At 45.0% G+C, this 26,522-nt stretch overlaps 1 protein-coding gene across 3 annotated transcripts in view; it reads right to left on the bottom strand.

The window, feature by feature from the left end:
* TMCC3 (transmembrane and coiled-coil domain family 3) overlaps positions 1-24,554 on the bottom strand; it is a 143,332-nt gene extending 118,778 nt beyond the window's left edge. The window contains exon 1 of one of the 3 annotated variants that reach the window (XM_030003083.2): positions 24,393-24,554. In XM_030003083.2, the coding sequence (XP_029858943.1) occupies positions 24,393-24,404 (12 nt within the window). In that variant the 5' untranslated portion in view covers positions 24,405-24,554. Of the gene's footprint in view, positions 1-1,411; positions 1,466-15,824; positions 15,986-24,392 lie in introns of those variants that run through there. The other 2 variants (XM_030003085.1, XM_030003087.2) reach the window with 2 other exon arrangements.
* Between the last annotated feature and the right edge of the window lie 1,968 nt (positions 24,555-26,522).

Genomic DNA, 26,522 nt, shown 5'->3' with positions numbered 1-26,522 from the left:
AAAAAATCTGACTAATGTCTCATATACATGGAATCTGATTTTTCTCTTGGGGAAAAAATCTGTTCCACTTTGTATCTTTAAAGATTTGATTCACTTAATATTTTTTTTTCCTGAAGTAATTAAACTAAGGTAAAGTGGCACCAGATAACCACAGGCAGCACCAACCCTCAGCAATACTACTTGAGCTGATGTGTGCTCCTGCTCTTATGAGAAAGGATGCCAGTCCACTGCACAGTCTCCTTTCCCATCTCTTTCCCCCAACCTTATGTGTGTACTTGGCCCCATGGTGTGGACTGATAATGTTGCATATCTTGTAAAACTAGTTTCTGCACTTGTAAATACAAATATTTCATCTAGTATAAAGAACATGCTGAGGTACATACTGCAACTTTATTTTCTTCCTATTTTTTTGTGTTGAATACTGTGCTGTATCGTCAGAGGTTTGAGCCTTTACTTCTACATCATTTGATATAACAAACCTAATAAACAGACCCAAGATAAACACATAAATGGAAGCTAATCCCTTGACGATTTAAAAAGGGCTATTTAAGTCATATAGTACAGAGGAATAAAATGCTTCAGCTACTCTCAGCCACCATTTGGGAAAGAAACATCACGTTAGACACACAAATATCACACAGTTTGATTTTTACTTGCCATAGTTGCACCAACTGCTAAGTTTATCGGATGCTAAAAAAGAATAGCATGGCCTGTCTGGTTTTCAATTTATTTTGTGCCTTTGATGGCAATTTTTATACAGCCACTTTCAGAGCTTCCTCTTTCTTGTTCACCTAATCACTCTTAGAAATATTGCAACAGGAACAAGCGTGTCCTTTTAAAACCACGGTAAGAACATGACTACAAACTGCATCTTTAAATAAACTGCTGTCCTCTTCAAATGGAATTATTTGCTGTGAATTATTCTAATGTGTAAGACAAGAAATGGTATTTTGACTTGCATTTCGTAGGGCTTTCCCAGCGCTAACGAGCACAGCTTCCCAGCCCTCCTCCAAGCACGGCGGCTCTTCCTTCTCCCTCTGCGGAGGAAGAGGGACTGCGAAAGCCCACGAGTGCCTTGGGAGTCACAGAGGAAGTTTGGGGTAAGGCTCAGCTCAGCTTGTGGCCCCCCAGATGTCAGATCCAGCTCCTGAGCCAAACCCAGCAATCGCTTCTCCCTGGGCAGACTGGTCACTGGTGCTGCCCATAGTGAGATCCTTCAGCCAAAATGAAAAATGGAAGGGAAGGGAGGAATCTTCCACACTTTTCTAGCCTTTTTCTAGCTCTTCACCTTCTCAAGATCTTAAATCTTTGATTATCAACAGTAAACAAGGAGATGGATCAACCCTACCCCTTCGAGTCAGCTGGTGGTTAACCAGCACTGTTGCACCAGCCAATTCTACTCGTGACTTACCGATGCTACCACACGACAGGAGCTCAAATCAGCAGGATCCTCCTCTCTTCCAGATCGTGCAGAAACCTCACTAGCTGTACAAAATAATAGGTTGAAATGAAAATCGCTGCCCACCTGTGACTCAAACCGACAAACAAAAAATCAAAAGGCTCAGATCCCAAGCTAGCACTGCTGTCCTGTAGCACAGGAAAAAACATTTGGCAATGTACGTATTGCCAGGTTGTTTATTACTGAATCACATCGCATCCATACGTATCCTGAGCAATCTGTTGCTAGGTGCCAGTTTGTTTGATAACTTAATAGACTTTGAACATTTCTCCAGAAAGGAATGCTGGACCTGAAGGTTTTGTGGTTATTTTGTTCAAATGAAGCAACGGTACCTGAAAAAACTCGCATGACTCCTTTAGCAGAGGCAGGAAAAAAAAACAACAACTCTGTTTGCAGTGTGGCAGACCTTGAAATCAGATCAAACAGCAACTGTGACGCAGCCTCTTTTGAACTGCAAGAGCCAGTGTAAAGAATTATTTAACCATATGCTGTTAAGGTGAGATTAGATCCACAACTTGGAGAGACTGGTTCAGAAACAACCCTCATCAACAAATCTTTCACAAGATGTATACTGTTCAACATAAAATAAATCTTTGAACTGGGTGATCTTGGGAGATTTATTCTATCATAGTTTCAGTCCTGTAATTTTGCATCATCAAAGTGAAACTCAAATGACTAGTTTTAGTCTTAGCTAAATGTAAACAGATCTTCTTCCATTTCTGTAGATTGTTTTACATCTAAGGATGTCAAAATATGTTGCAAAGTCCATTAAATGGCATTCTTTTTTGCAGGGGAGGGGGATGCACAGAAAACTGCAATGCCCCCCAGGGAAGTCACTGAGCAGTAACATTTAGAAAAGACCCACTGCAAGCCCTGTGCCTTCCTTACCAGGCTGCTCTGCGGAGCAGAGGCTGTCGTGACTCCAGAGCACCAGCCCCTCTTCAGAGTCCAAAGACAAGACCTGGGGAATGTGTTTCTTTTGATGAAGCAGGCTTGTGGCTGGTGACACTGATGCCTTGAAATAAAGGCTGAAGTTGAAAGACTCCATTGTATTTTTGTAGCGCTTAATTTATGCTTGCTTGAGCGACTTTGAAACTTTTGGTGTGTACAGAAACCTTGAGCTTTGTTAACAGTATGCACAAATAGATAAGAAGCCTTAAGTTCTGCTGAGCTTTGTAATTAAAATCTGCCAGGACCAGCTAACTAGGAAGAAGAGATGAACCACCTGAGATGACCCGCACTGCGTATGCCTTAAGAGAGAGTTCAATTAGCAGACACCAAGAAAATGACCACCAGACCGCAAAAGACCACTGACCCATTTAATAGCACACGCCCAAAAGGGGCAGACACTATGTAAATAATTTCTGGGAAATAACATGAATATGTACAACAATTCTGGGAAATGTGATGAATATGTATATATTAGAACAATATAAGCTTTGCTTGCTGTAGGTAACGGTATGCATGCTACAAGGAACTATCTGCCATGCATCCAGCACTGCAATAAAGAATGCCTGCTTTCTAAAACTCCGAAACTGAGTCTTAAGATTTCTTTGACTGGCTTTTTTGGTAACAAGACTACATGCAAGCTACGGTTTAACAACTGCGTCCTGAAGGCTGTTCACACTGGCGTCCCCCGAGTCCCTCCCTCCCAGCCATGGGGCTGGCAGGGCATGGCAGTGGAGAAGCCCATTGGAAATGAATTCGGCACGTGGCACGCGTGGTGGGTGCACAGCGCTCTGTGCCCAGGGCTGGTGGGCATCATTCGTTCCCCGTCTGGGAACATCACACACTGGTTTCGGTATAAAATCACATTCCTTAATCTGAGGGGAGGCAGTAACTTTCAGAACAGGTGAAGCAGAAGGACTCGTATCTTCTACCTTGCATGGAGATCCTGCTGATTTACCTGTTTCAAAACTTCATCTAATCATTTGGTCCTTTGAAAGGCATCAGTGAGGTTAGGATCTAGGAGTGGCCCCAGAGCCCACTAAAATCACTGGGTACCTCATGGCTTTCTGTAAGCTTTGGATTCAGACTGCAGCATCTGTATAAAATCTAAACCTCAGAAAACTGAGTGTACAAAAACAAATGGGACTGATCACATCAGCAGATGCAGGGCTTGTGGCAGCTTAAAGTCATTTTGTATACAAGGAATTTCGGATACAGGACAGGACAGGCTCGGTTTCTGCAAGGAGATGGGGTTAACCTGCCTCTTTCAGGGACCCTACCTCCTAGTATGATCTCTCTCATACATAATACCTTTTCTTTTCCTCTTGCAGTGCTGTGTTGGAAGGATGCAACAGAGCAGGAGGCTGAAAGCTCAACTACCCAAAGCTCTCCGTCCTAACACACTCCTGCTGAGCATGGCAGGGCCTCGAAGAAAGATGAAACCAAGTGGAGAGCATTCAAGCAGTAGCATTTACTGCAGAGCTCAGAAAAACAAACTGGAAGACAAGGCATTATGTTGCCTTTTAGACCCTAAGCCTGCCACTTCCACCTCACAGGCTGTGTCTCACCCAGACTCACACGGACATCACACATTGATCCTGCAGCAGGATCCATGCAAGCATGAAGTCCTACATAACGTTAATTACCCCATGCCCTTTAGCAGCACTACTTTTTCCATACAGCTTGTAGCATCCATAATAATTTTCCAGGGGATACACCAAGAGGTGTAACTGAAACAAAATGCCCTCACATGAGAAGCATGTATAGTGCCTCAGTCTCTGTGTTGCATGCTTAAACACTTTGCACAAATTCTTGTACATTTGTGCATCTTTGAGGTAAAAAGGGTGAGAAAAGCAGCCTGATTCTTTCTAAGATACAGATAAAATTTTCCACAGACCTATCCCCTGTTAAAAATGTGAAAACAATACAAAGGCTTCTAATGCTTTAAAAAGTAAACAGCATAAAAATAAGCCATGAGTATTTACTGGTGGTGCGATTAGAAGCAGATCACAGTTCAGGTGTCACAAACTACAATGCTCTGGCAGATATAAAAAACACTTGCAACACACAACACGGTTTTCAGTCTCCTCATCTTGCACAAAGCTGGGAGATTTTCTAATGTAAAGAAACAAAGCAACATTCAGCTACATATACAGCAGTGAGATCTTGTATGCAAGTGTAAGCGAACCTTCAAGGCTGACAATCAGAGATGCTATAAACCTGCAGATATTGTTGGAGGCAAGTAAAGATCAGCCCATCTTTAAATCTGGCCATGAATACCAATGAGAGGGTTGGAAAACTAGTGTGTCACCGCTTCATACCTGAAGCCATAGTTAGACGGCAGGGAACATTAAAACAAACAACAGTGATAAAGCAGTACTCTTTAAGTAAGCAGGGAGAGGGAGGAAAGCTAGAAGAAAACCACCAGAAGACTCTTTGCGGAAGAGCGCTCACCAGCAATGCCTTGTCGACAACATGAGTCTTGCTAAAAGTATGAGCCCTCCTGAATTTGGGAGGTCGTACAGCCTCCAAAACTGCGTCTTCAGAAGCAAACCAAAACCCACTTTCTCTAATCATATAATACTGAATCCTTTCTAAATGTTTTCTTTCATATAGGAAAACCTGGCATTAAAGAACCTGGCAGAATCTTTGAAAGGCTTCTTTCTTTGTCTCTCAAATTCAGCAACGTAATGTTAAAGGTAAGAAATACTTTATAAAAATAACTTTCTGTCTCCATAAAACGTGTTTATAAAAAAAAAGTCAAACCAGTAACTGCTGTCTCAAAAATACATACAACAAAATAAATTTACACACTTAAAATGCTAACAAGTCAAATGACACTTCAAAACAAAGCTATAACAATTACTCCATTAATATCACACATTTAATGAGAATATACTCATTTTTTGAAAGTCAGCTTTTTTCCTAAAACTTAAACCCCTGTCTTAGAAAGAACAGGAGTAGTAAAACCATTCCATTCATCTAATAATCCAGAGTGAGAGTACATAAATGCAAACATATGCATGCTGCTGAACATGATCAGAACTACACACCTGTGAATCACAGGGTCCTATTTGGCTGAGTAAGGTTCCCGTTTATATCAAGAGAAGCCTGCTGAGCTGGGATCTCCGGCATCTAGCCCTTGCAATCAGGGAGCAGGGAACTCTGACATCTAGCCCTTGCAATCGGCATACAAGGCTGACACGGCAGGCTACACACGGTCGCACGCGTGTTTAGATATTTCAGAATTTTTGTATGACCTACCACACGTGTCTCAAGTCACCTGAATCTGGACTGAAATTACTTACCAGGAACAGCTCCAACATTGCAGTTACTGAATTCCCCAGATATATATCATTTTGATATCCAATAGTTTGTGTGACACCAATAAATCCATCATTCAACGGAATGAGAATGCGCTTCATGAACAGACAATGCTGTTGAAAGATTATATTGAGGGCACAGAGAAACATGGTAAGTTCCCCATCAGTGAGATCTCTCATTTAGGATGAATCTTTTTTATAACACATACAATCACTGTCTGATAACAAAAGCTTTATTACAATGAAAGGGAAATATCGAGTATACAGAAATAGTGTCAAGCAAAAAAGTGAATCATAAAACAGGCCTGCCAAACCAGTACCATGTATTAAAGTTACTATGGATGCCTCGAGACAGAGCAGCAGAGTTCTTTCGAAATGATTTGGAAATACACGATTCAAGGTACATTGCAAAATTGTTCCAAAATGAGCTCACCCTCAGCTGGTGTTTAGCATGGTGCTGGCATTGAAACTGCCGTCAGGAAAGCTGTAACCATCTATTCCCAAGAAGAACCTGACCCAAGTCTGTGAGTCAAGATGTTTGGAAGTAAAGTTTGCAATATTCCTTAAATCATGGAAGGTAGTGATGTGAAGGGTTTCAGACGCTCTTACAAGGCAGCTAGTGTAGCATCACCTTCATTTCTGGACTGTTTTCTTGTATCTCCATACTCTAATCATTTTCATCTTACATTGGTTGTAATTTCCATACTTTTTACTTGGTTTAGCTAGCCTGGTTCCCGCTAGCCTGGTTTCCTACAGAAATTAGATTTCCAGGATCAGTCTGTGTATATGTCTGTAATAAACTTTTAATGTTGATTTCAGACCAATCAGACAGATACTGGAGATCTCAGATATGATGAGCTCCCTGTGTATTTTGTAACACCAGAGTGAGGGAAGGCCAAGGTTTTGATTTGGTTGACCAAATCAGTCAAATGGGGCAGCCTGCATGTAGCTGTCGAAATATTTGGCAGAAGAAAGGCTGTATGAGAAAGGATGGGAATTTTATAGGATACATGGTGAGAACAGAAAATGGTAGTATAATTTAATTTTTAAAAGTCTATGAATGAAAAGACCTAAGATCACAGGGAACTGAGTTTCCACAGTATTCTCTGTAGCTACAAGACTTAACATACACACCTTTGTGAACAACCTAAATTCATAGCAGCAGCTATATTCAAGCTAATATTAATGATGAGATTTTCATTACTAAGCTTTACTGTCTTCCACTATATATGGGACTGCTGCTGGAATCTCAGGGAATTTAGCAGCTGTGCTGGGCTGGCCTTCTCTGCACAATGGTCGGTAAAGCTGCTGTGTAATGTCTGTGTGTCTAAAAGGAAGAAGGGGCTGTATATGAATAAACTAGTCTGACAGAAAGGGTCAAAGCCTAGCTAATGGCTCCTATTTTATTTTAACCCCATTGCAACCGGTGGTGGGTCAACACAGGATGGCGGTGGTGATGGTTGTGTGAACTGCACTGAGCAGCAGTGCGGTAACAGCTGAACGTTAGTCCCAGCTGCTCCTGCCACATCCATCCCTGTGCCACTTCTCATTCCAGTTCAAATAGTAATTTCCCTGAGAAATAGATTTCCTCTGCATTCAGCAGGGTAGCAAGGAATCCCATCTTCCTTAATCCCACTTCTGGGACTTGTACATTGCAGTTGTCGGAAGAAACTGCTACTTTTAAATCTAGAATTTAATTAAAGTATCCCCAGGATTTTTCTCCCGCAATTCAGTGACTCTTCTCTCACAGGCTAGCCAGAATTATTTGCAAACTGTTCGGCTACTGCAGACAAAAGAGGTCTCCAAGCTGCACCAGTAGCTGTAATTAACACATGAGCATACGTCAATATGTAATTGACTTCTCAGGGAATTCAGTGCAGCCACACAACCAAGCAACTCTGACAAACTTTTGGCATCCAGGCAGCAGCTAGTCCTGCCAGAAACTGGAACAAGAGCAGGAAGGGACTGAGAAGACCAGTTTCTTCGGCAAGGATTTTTCTAAGATCATCTTCCCTGGCTGCAGGGTCACATCCAGGCCCATGAAACCCATGCTGCTTAGGGATCAGGGATCTAGGTGCAGAACACCGCTGCAGAACTTCAAAGCCTTTCCTCCTCCTCTTGGCCAGACAGCAATTATTTACCGTGGCGTGAACGACAGGACCGCAGGGGTAGGTATGATGAATACGGGCTGCAGCTATCAAGATTATAGATTGTGACCTTGGGTTGAAGCGCAACAACTCAGCAGAAATGGGAGCCCTAGACAGTAACTGCACGTGCACATCTGCAAGCAGTCTGGGAGAGAAGGACTCGGGGCAGGATTTTTTGCCCAAGTGAGCAATGGGATGATTAATTGTACAGAGGGAATGGCTCTTCTTTGAGAAGCAGGCTAATAATTGCATTTGTTTCTCTGCAATTAGTCCTGAGAGTGATAGGCATAGGCCACCACTGACCCCTGTGATCAGAAACACAGAAGGTGACCATTTAAGAAAGTTACAGAACCCAGCCAGGTACACACGATGTTTTCCGTGGGTGGGAGGCCACACGTTCCTATTCTGAAAAGAACCATAAGGTGGCACTGCTTTGAAACATTACCTCCTAATATTTTCCCTGACGTTTTCTATACTCCACAAGAACACAGGGTTCCCACAGAAATCAAGTGAATAAAGTCATCCTACAGAAATCTCTGTGATACAGTGTGGGTTAACATCATTGGCATATGTACTTTCACATATATTATTTACTCTTAAATTGCTAGGTTTTGTCCTGAAAAACAAAATGTCTCAGTTTTGTTCAAGCACTGCACCTCCTGTTTCAAAATGTATGTTTGAGTGTGTAACACACCTCCTATTTGTACAACCGACCGTCCTCTGGCATGTAATACCATAAAGATTCTGCTCTTTTTCTGTGCCACATTAACACCCAACAAGGACACTTCTAAGAAGTAATTTTCTGTTTCACATATAATGTGAAGGACAAGAGTGGCAGAGAGTTTGGGAAAGCAGGCTTTGCAAGCAGAGTCACAGGAAATGAATAGTGGTTATGGTAAAATGAACTACAGAGATTCCCTGTGACTATTGATTTGCTGTTGTAAAACAACACGGTAGAGCTGGCACCACTTTAAATGAATGGCAAAAGGGACCTAAAGCCAGCTATGAGAAGGCAGGAGATGATGACAGTCTGGGAGAGAATAGTGCAAGACTGTGATTCTTAACAAATCTTCTTGAACACAAAGATAAGGACCCTACTGAATCTCCAAATATCCCGTGCACACGCAGAGAATGAGGTCCTGGTTATGTGTCAGCATACAGTGCCAGTTATTCATAGCACAAGGAAAAGAAACGGGTTAGAATAGAAATGCTCACTGACTGAAGAACCTTCTACAGGGTTGTCACGTAGGAGCCCAACTGATGTGAAAACAGCAAGGCCATGAGTTCAGCTCCCCCTTGATCTTCTGTATCCATCTGGTCTCCTGTACTGCAAAGAACTCCTTAGCTTGCAGGCAGCCCTTTACTATGAACATGCAAGGTCCTAAACCATTGTTATATTTGCAACTATATTACCACAAAGTATGGCTTTCCCACCTCCAGCTACCACATGCTATGCAGAAGAACACAGTAGGGACAGACAGCAGAACTACCTGAGCCTAGCCTTAGATATTTTCTTTCTCACAGGTATTTTTGATCTAGCATTACATCCCAGTAGTGACCTTGCACTGGCATCCTTTCAGCCAACGGACTAAAGTTTTCAAAAAGCCGGTGAGACGATGGATGGGCCACAGACCCCTTTCCAAGCGCACTGCATGGTGGAATAACAAAGCAGTGTCAGCTACAGACTGACTTCAGAACATGCAATTGCCAGTGAATTGACCCAGGCAGGCTGCATCTCAACAGACAAACAACATCCATTCATTCATGCATCTGTCTCTTTGGATCAATCTATACATTCTGTCCATGGAGCAGAAGACACACTCATACACAGTCTGGCAGAATGCGAAGCAGTCAAGTAAAAGAGCTGCAAAGCCACCAAAGCAGTGGATGTCCTCATTCACTAAAAACTTACTGGTATTTCAAACAGGAGAATATGCTAATTCATACCAAGAATGTAAACATAGATCTCTGAAGAGTGTAGCGACTCAGATGATTTTGAGTTGATCCCTATCACTGGTAAGGTAATGTGAAGCTTACGTCAACTGGAGTTGTCTGAAAAACTCTCCATGCATTTAAAAACCAAAAGGCAGTGATAGTGGGAGGCAGGAGGATGGAGGAACTTGTGAACATCAGCATGCAGAGTTAATAAGATTCTATCAGTAAGACTCATATGATGAGTTTTAGTCTTTTTTTTCCCTCTTTTGAGCATCCAAGATTGTCTTTATTTCAAATATCACCATAGGAGCAGTAATTAATTCAAATGAAGTGGGATTTACTCTAAATGAGCAAGAAAAATATTCCAAAACATTCCAAGCTCCAAACCTTAACAAAAAGAAAAGGATTTCTCTTTAAAATACAACTTTCAGAGAAAATTAAGCCCACTAATATTTTTTTGAGTCAGCAAATACAGTGTAAAAATGGCACACTGGCTCTCTTTGAGAAGCAGGCTGTCAAATTCTCCTTTTCTGTCCCCAGTAATAACTAACTGAAGACTACCAGTGCCAGTGAGAAGCACTCGGACCTACTTGGCTCTTACAGATCTTTTTGAGTTGGATACTAATAGCAGTCACCAAACTGGAGCCCAAACATTAAGTACTATTACACTCTTTGAATCCAATACAGAAGCACTTCAATTATCCAAGCTTTGTGTTATCCCAGATGAGGTCATGATTCTTAATGCTTATCACATTGAATATTCCTGCCATTTTCTGAAAGCTTGATTATCAAAATTATCCTTTGTCCCTTGTGGTGTACAGATAATTGAGGATTATACATTTCATGCAAAACAGGCTTTGTACCTCATTAAACAGACCCATCTATATTTCCACAATGTAATTCCTGAACATAACCTGTGCAGTTTATATGCTCATGACTGGACAGCGTGATTATGCTAACTATAAGGTAAACTGGGCTGTAAGTCTGAAACTGCTAGAAACCCACAAATCAAGTGGCAGGGCTCCAGCTTGGGAAGCAGATTGATTTGCCACGCTCTGAATAGGCATGCAAAATGGCACCATTTGTTACGTTATTCAAGCTGTTCAGCTGAACAGCGTTTTACTCGTGTCTAACTTGCACTGGCACTGATCACCAGTTGTTTTCAGCAGGAGTCAGAGTCCAGAAGGCAAATCATATACAGCTCAATTAGTTTAAACTAGTACTACAAAAATGTGACATGCAGATACTAATTCTTAGTCTGTTGTAGCAATGCAGGATACTTAAACAGAGCAACCTCAATGTATGAGTTCACATACACCCTTTTTATGTACTGGTGATGGACTACGCAGAACTCCTCAGCATGAATTAATTCCCATGTGTTTACCTCAAACACAGAAGTACACAACAGTACTGAGGCATCAGACTCACTAATCGCCATTACTAGTATCTGCCTGGCATTCTTAAAAGGGGAAACAAAACCCACAAGACACACAATCAAAGTCTAGGGGGAAACCAAACACTTTACTAATCAATCAGCCCGTCTTCTTGGGAAGAGCCCACGGAGAACGTAGGGAGGTTCACAACTGCCAAAGCATCACAGGAGCCTGCTTCCTGGGTAGCAGCATGTCCTACCAGCTAAAAGAAAAACTCAAAATATATCATTAGCCAAAACTGGGACATCAACTTCTGCTCTATTTTCAGAAAGACAGGTTTACAGGTGAAACATGAATCTAATCCAGCTCTTTGAGTAAACTATGTCACTCTTTCACACCTCATTATCTGAAAAGCGTCCTAGCAGTGTAAAATAGCCGAGAGAGACCTGCACACAAAGTCCTAGTCACAGGGCAACGCCACGCAAAGGTGCTGGCTCTGAGGGAAAGAACTGGGATTCGGTGAAAGGAGATGGGGAAGAAAACGTCTGGTACCTGCCTCAGCCCACTGACTGCAGAAAAGACGGAGCAGCACCGAGAGCTGGAGAAGGGGACAACAGAGCAATTGGGAAGAGCTACACAAACATCACATAGCAGGAGAAAGGGACCAGGGCTAAGGCAAGCCAGAGCTGCGGCACCTGCCCGGGGGGTCTGAAAAGACGCGGCACTGGTGGATGGACCCCAAGAGGACAGCAGTACAATGGAAGGTGGGAGACAGCGTTTGTGGGAGCACCTCCTTGGGAAGGAGAGCAGAAAGGGAAGTGCCTGCAGAAAATAAAGAGGTTATCATGGAGCAACCCAAGGTACAGAAAAAAGACAGCCTTTACAGCTTCTGAAACGACATTATTGTGAGCAAAGGAACCCGGTCAGCCTTTCTGTGAACAAGTCACGGTGTCAGGTTGCCGTGCTCAGAGCACGCAGGTCGCAATGGGCATTAGAATCAGCAGGGATTCAGCTGGTGAGCTTTATGCCATTTAAAATGCCTCAGAAGGGTTGTTTCATGGATATTTCAGCATGCAGAAACTTAATTTGAGCAGAAACATAATTATCTGTGTCCTAGTTCTTCTCTATACCTAAGTATTTGTCTCTAGATTTATGCTATATATATATATATATATAAAAAGATCTTGAATGATGTTCAGTGACCACTGGTCAGAAAACATTAGTGCTACCTGTAAAAGAAATACATTATGGTGTTTTAAAATCAATAATACTGAAATAGGCTTTCATTTTTACCTTAGCTTTTTATTCTTGAAAAAAGATCCTCCACCAAAAATGTGATTTTATACAGCTAGAATTAGTTTACAGATTTCACTTGAAAAATTTAATTCATCATACTGATTTCTACTCTATAGTGGTTAATGTACTTTGACCATGCGGGAAGGCAGTCTCAGCCAAGGGTGCTGAGTTTAAGTTGAGTTTAGCTCTTTGCAGGATTAAGCCCTATGAAGCAGAAGTAGTCTGCAATACAGAGGAGGTCAGAGTAGAGTAATTCTCTAAGTGAGGCTGCAGATTATATCTCGTGCGGCAGGTTGCCAAGGAGCTGCTAGGAGCAGAGAACAAATACAGATGGGAGGAGGTGGATGCAGCAAGGGTGGAACTACACTAAAAAGGCTTTGGCTACAAAAGGATGACAACAGGCATTAAGAGCAGACAAAGCCCAGGACCTACAAAGCCCAGCCAAGGATGCTCCAGCAGAACTAGCAGATAATGCTAGAACTAGCAATGCCTCTTCCCTTAGCTGTAGTTCCAGGACCACAGCCCTGTCAGGGATCCTCAGCCCCGAGCCACCTCCTTCAGCTGCTCGCTCTCCTCCCATCCGCCGCTCGGTGACCCAAGCACCGCTCCTCACATATGCCGGAGGTGCTGTTCCTTTCCCTCTCCTCCATCCTCCTTTTCAAACTGAGGTATGGGGAAGGAGAAATCGCATGAGCAAAGTCTGAAATTGCTAAACAAGCTCTAATCTTAAACCCTGTTAGGATGAAAAACCTTAGTAAGCTTAATAACAGATACAAAAACCCGAGAGCTCTTCCCTGCAGAATCATTCAGCTATTTCAAAGCTGCGCTGCTTTCCCAAGCACTAGTTTAGGAACATTTCTTTATTCAGGAGAGCACTGATGCATGTGGCTACACAAGTGTATGCTTTTACAACGCAGTGTTTCAGAAAGACAAATTCTAGTCATCTTGGAAAAGACAGTCATTTAAAACTATGGGCTTTCCCCTTGGCTTCTTTAGTGAGTCTTACACAGGAAAATTTTATCTCTTGCCCTCTCATCTAACATAGTGATAATACATATCTATATAACCTCATAGCGGTGTCATGAGGATTCGTTAATGCTTATAAGCACTGTGAAGATGAGAAGTCCTGCAAGCGTTAAGGTACATCAAGGCAGTAGGTTTTTAATGCACACTTAGCCCTGTGGTGAGTATCTCTCCCCTTCCACTAGCCCCTGTTAGCATCTCTAAAGCCGTTTGCCAAAATCTGCCTTGTGGGACAGCCAGAGCAGATCACTGTATAGGCCCAGGGGACTCAACCAAACACTCAGAGGAGTAAAATTAACAACGCTGATCTCAGGCACAGCAAAAATTTTGAGAACACACATATACTTTCAAAATCCCTACAGCAGCAGTGCTGGGGAAGAAAATGTGCTTAAGAAATCAAAATGGGCTCCAGAAGCAAAGAACAAATGAACCAATTGTTCTTTAGCTTGGGGAAAGTATTGCTTTTTCCTCATTTGATTCAATGCCATGCTTCCCTCTGATTTAGGGACTTGTGCCTTTCATTTCTAAATTATATTCTGTCTAAATTCAGTTACCATAGAGAACAGTAAACCCAGACTGAACACCTGGGCACTTGGTACAGGCAGGCTATTCTGGAGGTGGCGGTTCAGCACACCAGAACCAGCAATTAAAAACCGCCTCCAGCACACTCGGCTTTGCAAAGACTTGTGACGACAGCGCTTGATTCCTCAGGCAGCTCCTCTTCCTCTCTCCTTTCCTGCTCTATTCACGGAGACCTGGCCCACACACTGTCCCTGACCCCGAACCTGGAAATAGTAGCTGTCGGGCTGACTGTCCACCCTGCTCAGGTACAGACGGTCACATTCTCCTCTGTCCCCGACAGTGACCCACATTCTCATTCAAATTTACTGGGGAACCACAACTGGGAGACCAGAGCCAGCGGCACAGGCTCCAACAAACTCCAGCAACCAGCTCTCGAGGACACAGGAGGTGGGGCACAGCGACCCAGCCTGGACGGTCGAGAGTCAAACTTCATGTGTTTGTTCCCTGAGCATCAGGAGCTACCCTGGCTCCGCCAGCTGCTTACAAAGGAGGCACGAGCACCCTTTGCAATTGCTAATAACTTGTTATTCTGACAGCGGCATCATTACAGGAGTGCTTCCTATGCCCAGCTTGACAGTATTTCTAAAACTGTACCCTAACCTCAGAGGCTCTAGCAAAAAATGCCATAGCTGACCTGTAATTCAACGTCAACCAGCGCTAAAGTACGTCGGGACGCACGCGTATGGAAAAGGCTCAACCCCGCTGGGGGCGACCTGCCCTCCTGCAGGCAGCCGTTCTCCCTCTGGGCAGGGGCAGGCAGCAAGCGATATAGCCTGTGTGCTCTCGTCCTTGCACTGCTGGATAATGGGGCCCAGAAAAAAGGGATTTTAGGCAGCAATGAGGAATTTCAAAGCTTTAAAGAACTGGCGAAGAGAATCCGGCCCCTTGTAAGTCTGAATACTAGTTTGCCACAGGAGACTTCATATGATTTCTGTGATTCTAGGAAGGTGTCTGCCTTTCCTTAATGAAAACATTCCGTCACCACCTGTCAGGCATAAATTCAGGCAAAGAAAACAAAACAATATTGAACTAGAAGGCAGAATCTTGCAAAATATCAGAGCTGATTCATCCTTTCCCATCCCTTCCCCCCCATCCTATTCTGGGCACCACGCCGAGAATACATTAACTTAACCTGCCTGGGGTTTTACATTAGATTACTATCCACTACCAGTGATTCGAAGTTCCCTTAATCTCCACCATTGCCGTATTATGGAATAAAAGCAACTTCCTCTTTTTCTTGAATTATTCCAATTTCTGTAGAGTCTGGCAGCAGAGTTGCCAAGTACAAAAGTCTTGACTACTCACTCCCACCTCTAGAACTGGTACACCAGGCTATTAGGATATAAATCTGTTATTTTTCTCCCAACATGTGTGAATTACCAGCATGTTACGTATGTAGATACACATTCTTGTTTGCTAAAATGCACTCCTACTTTTTAGGATCTGAAAACAGTAGTTAAAAGAAGTCACCTGTGGTAGGGCTAAGTTAAAAAATCCTCTTGGATAAAAAAACCCTTTTGGATCACACATTAAAAGGAGGAACGATAAGTAAGTGTCAGGAAACTGTGGCTTCTACTACCACCCAAAGCCAGGGACATTTTATTCTGCATACCCTCAACTCATTCTGTGTAGTTTCTGCAATGACAGCACTTGGGGTTACAGCCTAGAAAGCTCTCTGGTCACACTGCTCCCCAGTAATTACAAAAATCAAGCGTTATTCATATAATATAGCACTCACCACACTGCAGAAGGACCTTTTTCCTGCTCCCTTCCCTCATCAAGGCAGCCTCTGTGCTCAGCTGCCTTCCCACGCAGGTGCTCTGCAAGCCACAAAAGCCCACTTTGCCCAGACCAGTAGCTGACCTGGCAGCAGTGAGCAGCGGTGAAAGCAGCTCTCTCTGAAAAGTCTTCTTTGTGTTGCAAAGCAGTTCGGAAAAACAACTCGGTCTACCTGAGCTTTCCCACAGCCGGAACAAGCATCCTCAGCGACTGGCTGCTCAGGTGGGAAGGGAACAGCAGGGGATGGGAACAGGTCGGTCTGGCAGGAGAAGGAAAAAAGCCTCTGAGGCTGGACACAGCTTCTCGGCTGCAAGGCTGGGCACGGTTATACCTTTGCTGAGAGTGGATGCAAATACCGAAAAGCTTAGAAAAGTTGTCTTAATTCTTTCTTACTAAAGGCTAAAGGTCAGAGGGAATCTGTTTGCTGAGAAGGCATCCCAAGTCTGTACAACCAGCCCTGCTTTCAACAAAACAAACAAAACAAAACAAAACAGAATAGAATAGAATAGAATAGCCCTGCAATCTAACTCTCAGGAAGATCTGAATAAACTGAATCTAAATGGTAAAAAGCAGTGGAAAGAGTATCTCTTCAGGCTTCCTTTATACATAAAAAAGCAAGAAAAAGGACAAAAATCCCCCTTTATTTCTGAGCAAGTCCATATGTATCATACATCCATTTGCACTCATTAGCTCAAGTAGGCCAGTACCAAAGGCTTGCCACTAGGGGATATGCCCTTTTTAAACGGTTAATGGAGTTTTAATTAATTGTGTTATCTGAAAATATATCTTGACAAAAAGCAAGATAATTGAAATGCATTAAAAAGCGTGTTTATTCATCTGCCCAGAAATAAGGTGAAAAAGACAAAGAGAACATGTAATAGAACAGGTTTTAGAGCATCTGAAAAGGACAGAGAACTACTGGGAGATTGGCAAATTCAATTACTGCTATGTATAATTGCATGCTAGCAAATGTCCAAGATGAACAATAATTAAAAAAAACAACAACCCAGATGTAAATACTAATTAATTTAAAAAAAAAAGTAGAATATATGAATCAAACAAGCAAGCATTAGTACTATATTGCTGTTGGGAAAAAAAGACATATTTTCCCCTTCTGGAAAAGATTTTGACTTCCCATTGAGAATAAAGAACTTTAAGCCATTTTTTTCAACTAGAGGTTAGTTTTTCAGGGAAAAAAATCAATATTTTCAGCAGAAATACCTTTTCTGTGGTGTTGGTTTTTTTAAATCAAAACCTTATTTTCTATTAAAAACAGCTTTGACAAAATAATATGGGCCAGTGAAGCATTTCCTTTCGTAATGGTTTCTGGCATTCAAGGTCAGGCTTCACTACATTAAATACAATACCTTAAGATGAATTGTTCAGAAGCAGGAAACCAGTGACCAAAGAGCCAGTGTCCTCATTTTATAGGTCCTGAAGCCACATGAGATCTGTCAGGGCATGCACAGATGTTGTAGTAAGACAGAAAAGGTGAGCCCTAGCCATTTTTCATCTTATGACTGGAGGTTGTCATTATGTGAACCTATTATTAACTCCATTTATTTGGCTGCTCAATCCAGCACAGCCATACCCCAAACAATGGAAATGAAAAACCCTTCGGAAATTGCAGTTTTATCACTGGTCAAACCTGGAAATCATCTTTGTCAAAGGAGGCAAAATTTCCCTCCTTTCCTCACAACCAAAAAGGTCAATCAGCTCCTCTGTCCCTTTTTCTTCCCCATGTCTGTTTGGAGATTTTGGGAAATGTTGGTTCTGGCGCAGGCAAGCTGTCGAGAAACATGCAACCAGCCACTCTGACCTACCATTGCCCTGAACAGGAGTCACAAACAAAAGAAATGACTTTTAAAAAATCCTTCTGTTTTTAGTTCAATGAAGCCAACACGTTTAAGAGATCTTAATCTTCCTTCATTTGTTTTCCCACTGCTTCGATCTTAAGTTATGCACGCATCTCTGAGACAACATCGACTCATAAAACATTTTTCAGCTGATCCACTTAATCAACAGTATGACTTTAATAGGTTCAATATCTCACAATCAACCTCAGGAGAAAACAAAGCTCAGTTCTGTGGTGCTGGACTGTAAGGAGCATACTGGCTTATATTAAATCCATGCCTGTATCTTGGCTGAAACAGTGGCCAACAGTGGATGCCTTGGGAAGCTTCTCACAACCAGAATAATTGTGTAATGCTGCTCCCCAGAATACTTTCCAGCTGCTGGGGATCTGCAGGTCAAGGGCTTTCCTGAGCCAGTGGTGTTAATTTTGTACTCAGAGGCTTTTGAAGCATTCTTCCTAAATTTGCCTGCTTGTTTTTTGAAACCATGGAAACTTGTGCCCCCCACAACGCCCAATGGCAAGGAGTTGCACAGCTAAATGAGGAGCACATCCTTCTGCTCTGAACCTGGGGCCTGATAGTTTCACTTGATGGCCCCCGTTCTTCTGCTGACAGAGACAGTGAACAATAGGTCACTCTCTAATTCTTCCTCCCCATGTCATTTACACCTTGCTCTCCCCTCTGCTTACCAACAGAGGTGGCAGATAAAAATATGATCAGTAAAAAAGACAGCTGAGAGCCCGTCAGCCATTTAAATCCCATTTTCAGAAGTGAACCCAGGGACTTCAACACATAAACCTCACTGACTTTCCATTAGATTTTGGCTCCTTATTGCCCAACTTCAAAGAATTTTACTCGAGAATCTTAAGAAAATAAATTTTAGGACAGAGATTTTAAATAAATGGTAGATATATTTGAGAAAGCCCATTGACATTTATTTATACCACAATGACACTTCCAACTTACTTTAGACCTCCAAAACTGCAGAAATACCAGCCTACCTTTTAAACATCCTAGTTGGCGTTGCAGAGCAGAATGAATTGCCCGTCCATCATCTATTGCCTGCCGCAGAACACACACCACCCCCGACCCTGAAGCCTCAGCTTCAGTGCCTTGGTCCCCTTCACTCCCTTGCTACTGTTTCGAGTCTTTTCAAGCATTGGGGAATTTTGGCCCCGTTTTGGTCCATATTTGCATCACAGACACTGTTGGCAGAGATGGATCCCACTGCTAATCAGTTGAATCACAGAAAAAAACCAGCAGAAGGAGTGATGGGGAAAATGAACTCCTTAGCAAATAGGAGTGCTTGAGGTAAGGGCAGGAAATCTTTAGTCCTTCAAAATCAGCGCTGATGTCCCATCGAAATCCTCACTTGCACATCATGTAATCTTTTAGGCACTTAAACACCTCCAGGCACCTAAATTCACTAAAAATCCACTAAACCCCACTTAAACCTGCCCCAGTCACAGCCTGCCCAAGCTCTAGCAGAAATCTCCAACTGCCTGTCTGTCCTGTTTCTCTTGAAGGCGAGAGACCCCTATTCAAACCCCCACTCTGCTGTCTTTGGAGCAAGGATTTATTCAGGGCCCCCTCATGCCAGGGTGGCCTGTGTCTCACCCAGTTGAATTGCCTGCATCTTAGCTCAGCTAAATCTAATGCTTAAGTAAGTTATCTGTTGTCATGGATTTAACTGCTAACACATTTTATATTCCCCGAGGGTAGCCAAAATAGTAGAGCCTCTAAAATAGCTGAATAAGGAAAATCTCATTATTACCTCAACCCTGAAATGCAGTCTTTGACCAACAGTGCTATATACTATTTGAAGACAATCTCTGAGCAACTAAAAATACCAAAAAGGCACTTTTTTCCCCCAGCAGACCCACTCCCATTAGCCCAAATTGTCCCAGTATGTGCAGTTTTGCCCAGCAAGTTGTAAAGACCAGACAATGACAACTTGGCTAAGAATAAAGCTTTCATTCTGTTCAAACATCTGGCGAATAACATTTATAGCAAGATGCAGCTTGGTACTGCTCTGTACCTGTCAAGGTATATATGTCCCTCCTAATTACCTTATGAATTAAACAGAGCATTACCAAGCAAGGCTGTTCCCTTTCCCTCCTCATTTGTACCTGCAAGAGTCGCTACTGATTACTGAGCATCAGAGCCAAAAAACACCTAAGAACATTAAATGATATATAATAAAAACAGAAGTAGCACCCAATTTTGTCTTTATTACACACCTTTTTTAGCACAGCCTGGATTTTCAGTATATTCTGCCCATAGTAATTTCTTCTTTTTGTTGTCCCTAAATACTAATTTCTTGTTGATGTGTTTGATTTCCATTAATTTCCAAGTGTGGGTACATCTTGCCTGAAGAAATGACTCCAGCAGTATTTGACATGTGAATTTGTTTTCCCTAGCGAAAGTGAACAAGATACACAGAGCTGATATTCAAAAAGATAATAAAAGCAGATACAAATGATAATTTATATCTAATATGTACTTCAGTGATCTGGTGAAAGACTGTCGAGGCTGAATAAATTAGCTCCTAATACAGTCAATTAAGACAGGTAGGTCATCTCGCAAGAGAAGCTGAGAGAAACAAGTCCAAAGAGACAAGAATGCTGAGGTTTGGAGAACTGGCTTTCCATCCGTTGCCTGGAAATGTAGTCTCTCCGCTCTTAGCTCTGGTACTGCCTTCCTGCAATGTCTGATAGACAGCTTGTCTCTATTAACTAGAATGCCAATCTATTTTATTTGAATGACCGGGAAGGGGGAGGTATGTAAAAACAGGAAAAACATCCTCAGGGATTTTATTCCTGCTTATATATGCATTAGCATTTTCTTACTAACAAGAAACTGAGTGAAAAGTGAGGGGCATATGGAAGAAAAAGAATCAGATCTTTCACCTGGAATGAAATCAAGTGGATCAACATCCAGCTGCTGCGCCTAGATACTACGCAACAGCGTTCTTAAAAACGTGTATTCATACAAGCAAGAAAGTACTTGGAAATGCCTATGCCATCTTTAACTATTTTGAACAGCTTGAAGAGGGAGGAAAAGCAGTGGTGGCCAGGAAACTCTGTACATACAGCCGCTGTGTTTCTCAAATCTGAAAAGGGAGCATGTAGAGCCAAGAAAGGGGGGCACGCTCTCTGGAAGGATGCAACTCCTGTAAAGCATCTCAAATAAGGTGTTAGGATAATTAGGAAACCTCGACCTCACTAGTACTCAGAGGATTTCAGAACGCACTCCCTTCGTGAAGAAGAGGTTGGGAACATATGTAGCTGGAGGGGCCAGAAGGAGGGGGGGGGTGGCAGGCAGAGAGGTCTAAACTGCTGCCTAGCAGGAGAGCTCAGTGAGAGCCGCTGAGCTAGGCTCCAGGTTCAGCAGAAAGCCCTGCAAGCAGCAAGCGAGCAGTGTCTTGCTACTGCCCATACTTCCCCGTGGTGGTCTCTTCCATTACCGCACAGCTCTGATGCATACAGCATCAGACCTCACTTAGCCCGAGCTGCTCTGCTTTCCCCCACGGACTCCAGCAGGGACCTGAGGAACACATGGAGGGTCGTCTGCCTAAGACGTGCCTCTGCACCGGTGAGCAAAAGTGCAGAGGAGGTTGCACAGAGCATCACTGTGTCACTCCTGAAGCCACAGGACTGCCAGCCCCTGCATACTACTGCTGGCTTCAGGTCACCACTGCCTGAAGGACTTCACCGTGTTTCAGTGACGGAAGCACAGGGACAGGCAGGCTCCTCGGAGGGATCAGCTCACCTGGGGAGCCAAGCGCTCAGCTTAGGGAAAGCCCATCTCACACACACACAACTCAGCAGCAGCTCCACCAAGACACTAACATTTCACTTGTTCCACACATCCTCACAGGTCCGTTTTCTCCGCGTTAGAGTTGAAATTTAGCACACCCCAAAAGAAAGCGCAAGGACATTATTTCATCTGTCTCTGGCAACAAAACCCAGGTTTTTACTGTGCTTCTGAGACGTCTGAAACAACTCTTCTACTTATTGCTCCTTTATGAGTGCAAGTGGCACTGGAAAACTTGATCCCAATGGGAAGTGTGGATCTAACACTGAGCTGTTGACCCATACTAAACCCTGTGCAAGCATTTCAGCTTTCTATCTCAGTAGCCCAGTCCTCTTCAGCTTAATTTATTTTTGAAGCAATCAATGAAACATCAACTGCATTTAGGGACAGCAAAGTCAGAGAGGCCCCGAATGTTAGGCTTCCTCTTGTTGGCCATAAAATCATGTGACAGGCAGAACAATAGAAAACCAGGGGCTTCTCCCTATTTTATCTTCCCTTCCTGACAGATATAAAAGCAAAAAGGGGATGCTAAGTCACAAATGGTAGAAAATCCTCTGGAACAGCAGAGAATAAAGAAGAGGCAAAGCAATCGACACTGAGGTTTTCATACTCCAGCCTAGAGAGGCATAGCATGAAATTAATTTTAACTGTTGGTTGCCCACATGACTACTGTTTTTCCAAGACATGCTAAGGACCTGATCCATGAACTCAGTGAGGAAGGTTCTCTGATGGGATGCCTAAAGTAGGATCTGGGCACTCATGATCCAAAGCGAGGGCTACAATCATGTTTCTTTTTATTTCTTGCTCCTTTTGCCTAAAAGGAGATTCCCTTACTGAAACTGTTCTTCATGCAGCCTTTGTTAGACCTGAGGTGTTGTCTAAGCATTAGGGATTACAACTTTTATCACTCTTAAGCTAGAGTTAGCTTAGTTTATCTTCTCTTGGCACTGCTCTAGTTCTCGTGTACAGCAGAGGAATTTAGCACAGGTGTCCCATAATTCACACGGAGGTCAGTCTGCAATGGATGGTGCACGAACGTGCAGCACAGAACAGGCTGCCAGCATAGACCAACCTCAAGCCCCAATTCAGCCCTTGGGCAGCCGCAGAATTAGGTACGAAAAAGAAACAAGGCTCAAATACCTTGTATCCACAATCCCCAAGGTCATTTTGACCTTTAATAAACCCTTAATTTCAAATCTTGACCATCTCTGCACTCCCCCTCCTTGTAAGCAAAGGAGTATGACAGGTAGTGGAAGAAGGTAAAATTCAAATGAAGCATTTGTTCCACATTATTCACAACGCAAGGATAGAATTAATCAGCTTTCTCTTACCCAGCCTGTCCAAACTATAATAACTACATACAACTACTACTACTAACTGTGTAATAACTACGTAATAATTAACACTAACCGTACAAAATACTGCTCTGGGAGTATTTGTAAAAAGAGGTTAGCAATGTCGGGCTTTAGGAGCCTGGCTAAGTGGAGGGTTCCTCTCCAGAATAAAGGGAAATCCTAAATCATCTTGTTTGCTCTGTGTTGCTTGGGCTCTGCCAAACCAAGCGCAGCCGTCAGAGCCCAGATCAGCAGCTCAGAAGCATTGAAGAGGACCCCAGGCTCCAACCGCCTCACTCACCACGCAGCGAGGCTAGCGATTTCCCACACCTTTTATCATGAATTTTGAGGGATGTCTTGCTGCTCCAGTTGTCTGAGCTACTGTGCACTTAGGTTAGCGGGCCTAAGGCCGTAACAACAAGATTTGGGAAGATAACACAAAATGAGAGCAAGACAGGAGCAACAGCGGGACAAGAAGCCTGAGCAGTTACAAGATTCATTCTTTTGATAACGCTCCTTCTCCGCTGACACTTCTCTGTTACAGCCACTTTCCAGCCATGATGGGAAGCAGCCCAGGTCCACCTAGAAGGAAAGCCTGCCTTTCAGAAGGAGTACTGACTGGAAGGTCTGTATGCACACTGTCTTACGTCAGGGAAAGGATTCCTACTGAGTTTTACAGCTTTTGGTTGCGGCTCCAAAGCGGGGTCTGGTGCTTCTGTGTAGCCACCCTCCCCTCGGCTCAGGTTATTTTTCTAAAGCTCTTAGCGGCGCCTTCACCAGTCGTGAGAGTCTTCACACAAAATAAACAGCACCGCTGCCTGGTGTGCAAACGAAGAGCTGTTCCATCCGCCGAAGTCTCTCCCTGCCCCAGATTTTACAGCGAAGGGATCGCCTGCTCCCGTGCAAGGAAGGAACAATGGAGCGGCGGGCAGGAGACCCACGGACCGCCCGCCCCGCCGCACGGCTGACGCGCAGAGCCGCGCTTCTCTCCCACCAGCAACCCCGGGCGCTTGACACTCACCACCCTGCCCCGGCTGGCCGAGCCTTCCCCCCCCCCCCCCCCCCGCCGCAACCGGCTTCGCAGCCAGCGGCGGCGGCCTGCGGGGAAACCCCGCACCCCGGCTTCTCCCCCCACCCCGCGCTGCCCTAACCGAAGGCGCGTGCTGCCAGCCCCAGGCATCCACGGCAACTTCAGCCTCAAAACGACCCGCCGGCAGAGCCGCCGGCCGGCCGACGACGGCAGCAAAGTTTGCCCGCCCGCCCCCGCACCACGGACAGCGCCCGCCGGGCTCCCGCCCCGCCGCCGCCCTGACGGCGGCCACCGGCCCCGCGCCGGGGCGGCCGCTCCCGGCACTGCGGCGCCCCCTGGCGGCGCCCCGGCGGACACGCCGCTAACCACACACACTCCCCACACACACAGAGACACCCCCCCCGGCCTCCACTCCCGGGGCTCGGCGGCGGCCCCGCGCTCCCGGTCCCCGCTCCGGTGGGTGGGTGGGCGGGCAGCGGCGGCGGGGTCCTTACCTTCCGCAGCATGCTGCGCAGGCAGCGCCGGAGGCTCCCCGCCGCGGCGCCGCGCTCTCCAGCCCCTCACGGTGCGGCCATGGAAGGGGGGCAGCGCGGTTGCGGCGACCGCCCCGGGGCGCAGACCCCGGTCCGGTCCGGTCCGGTCCGGCGGCGCGGTGCCCAGATACCCGCGGGCGCGGCGGCCCCTCCGTTCGCGCCGCCCGCCTGCCCACACTGAACGGCGGCGCGACGGCTGCCGCCCGCCACGAGGAAGCGCGGCCGTGAGGGGGGCCGGGCCCACCCGCCCCCGCCGCCCGGCCCCTTCCCACCGGCGCGGCCGCAGCCCCCCCCCCCCCACACCCCGGCCGGACCGGGGGAGCGGCAGCCGCGGCTGAAGACCCCGGTGGGTAGGGGAGCGGGGCGAGGCGGCCGGCTCTGGCCGGGTCTCAGTCCCGCTGCGTGGGCGCCCCACGGAAAGCAGGGTGCGGGGCTCCCTCCCCGCTGCGGCCGCTTGCTCCCAGCTGGGTGGCGGCGGGCGGTCTGGGGTCCCAGCAGGGCAGGGCTGAGGGGTGCTTTCCTTCCTGGGGAGGAGGAAGATGCCAGGCTGGGTGGCTTCATTGCCCACGGCAGATCGGGGCCGTGGGAAGCCACTCGGACCACGCCGGTCCGGTGCTTAAACACTCTTGTCCGTGGTCACAGTGCTCCAGTTTGCCGTAAGGAAGCAAGCCTCACCCAAAGCAAATTACACCTATTCCAGGAGCAATTTACTTTTCCTGCAAGCTGTAGTACACTGTCAGAGCTACAAGCTGTTCTCAAGTTAAAATAGAATCCGATCTCGAAAGGCATTTAGCGCTAATTATAATGTACTTTCTGTATTAACGTCAAATGCAAGAACCCTGGGCTCCTGCTACCCGGTGTGTGGAAGTGAATCGTTGCTCGGCGTGTTACACCTGCACACACGCACCCCCGGGTGAACCTGCGCGCCCAGCAGCCGGACCCGGAGGAGGGAGCAGCAGGTTGTGCCGTGTCTCAGGAAGATAGGACTGCGTGTTTCAGATTCTGAAGGATGTGGCTTATCTCAGGGCAACCCATTATTTCAAGTTTTCCCTGTGTCCTGGTACTTTCTCAAGTAACTTTTCATGAAATTTCAGTCCTGCGAGCACATAGCGACCCGTGGTAAATTCATTTCCAGCAAGCTAGTTAGTAAGTAAAGAGCAAAGAAGCTAGAGCAAGCTGTCATCGCATTTACATTTGTAATTCGTTTGACGGGAGCAGTTTAGCTGAAGCGACTGAATATTAGCTGGCAGGTTAATACTGAATTCATAACCTTATGTCAGGGGGAGCAGGGAGCCACACCACAGAACTCGGCCATCAAATCTCAGCCATCACATTTGCGATGCTGTGCAGACTAAATCAGATGCTGCTGCTTTTGACCTTGTGGTGTAGGGTATAACTCAGCACAATGTCGCATTAAAGAGGGGGGTCACTTGCATGGAACCTGCGTGACTAGTGGTTTTTTATGTTGGTTATTGTTAACCAATGGTTGTTACATTGTCGGTGACAGCTCTTGGGCTCAGATTTGCTGGGCTCCTATTAGCATGTTAATTTCTGTCTCCTGATGCTGGTTGTTAGTTACTTCTCCTCTCTCAGCTCTGATTATACTGGCTTCAGTTTCACTTCTATTCACTTGCTCAGGTTGCCTCTTGCCTTCCTCTTGTCTCCTGAAAATGAAGAACCCCTCATTTTGTCAGAATTTCTGTATTACAGGTATGAGATGATGTTTTCATAGTCACTATAGATGGCTATTTACAGAAATCAGTGGCGTTTCCAAGAATACTACCTGCTACAGTCATTGACTCTTCTTGTCCACTGCCCAGTGTAAAACGCTACAGGAGACATCCCTCTTACTATATCTGCTGTCGCCCCTGGTCATGACAGACTCTCAAACGGCCTTCCTTTCCTCCAATCATTTCTCACTGACGTTCACGTTAGGAGAATTCAAGACCTTGAACAAGTTTCACAGCAATCTTCCCTTCCTGATGAGCCAGAAACTATCTAAAGTCAGCAGCTGAACGTGGTTTTTCATAGAGCAGCCTCCTCAGGTTCTCTAACAACAGGTTTTTGGAAATCTAGCTCCCCACCTCAAGG

The sequence above is a fragment of the Aquila chrysaetos genome, chromosome 26, assembly GCF_900496995.4.
Source record: "Aquila chrysaetos chrysaetos chromosome 26, bAquChr1.4, whole genome shotgun sequence".
In the NCBI taxonomy this organism is placed as follows: Eukaryota; Metazoa; Chordata; class Aves; order Accipitriformes; family Accipitridae; genus Aquila; species Aquila chrysaetos.
Note: the sequence above shows the minus strand (reverse complement) of the source record. Positions and strands in the feature narration are given on the sequence as shown.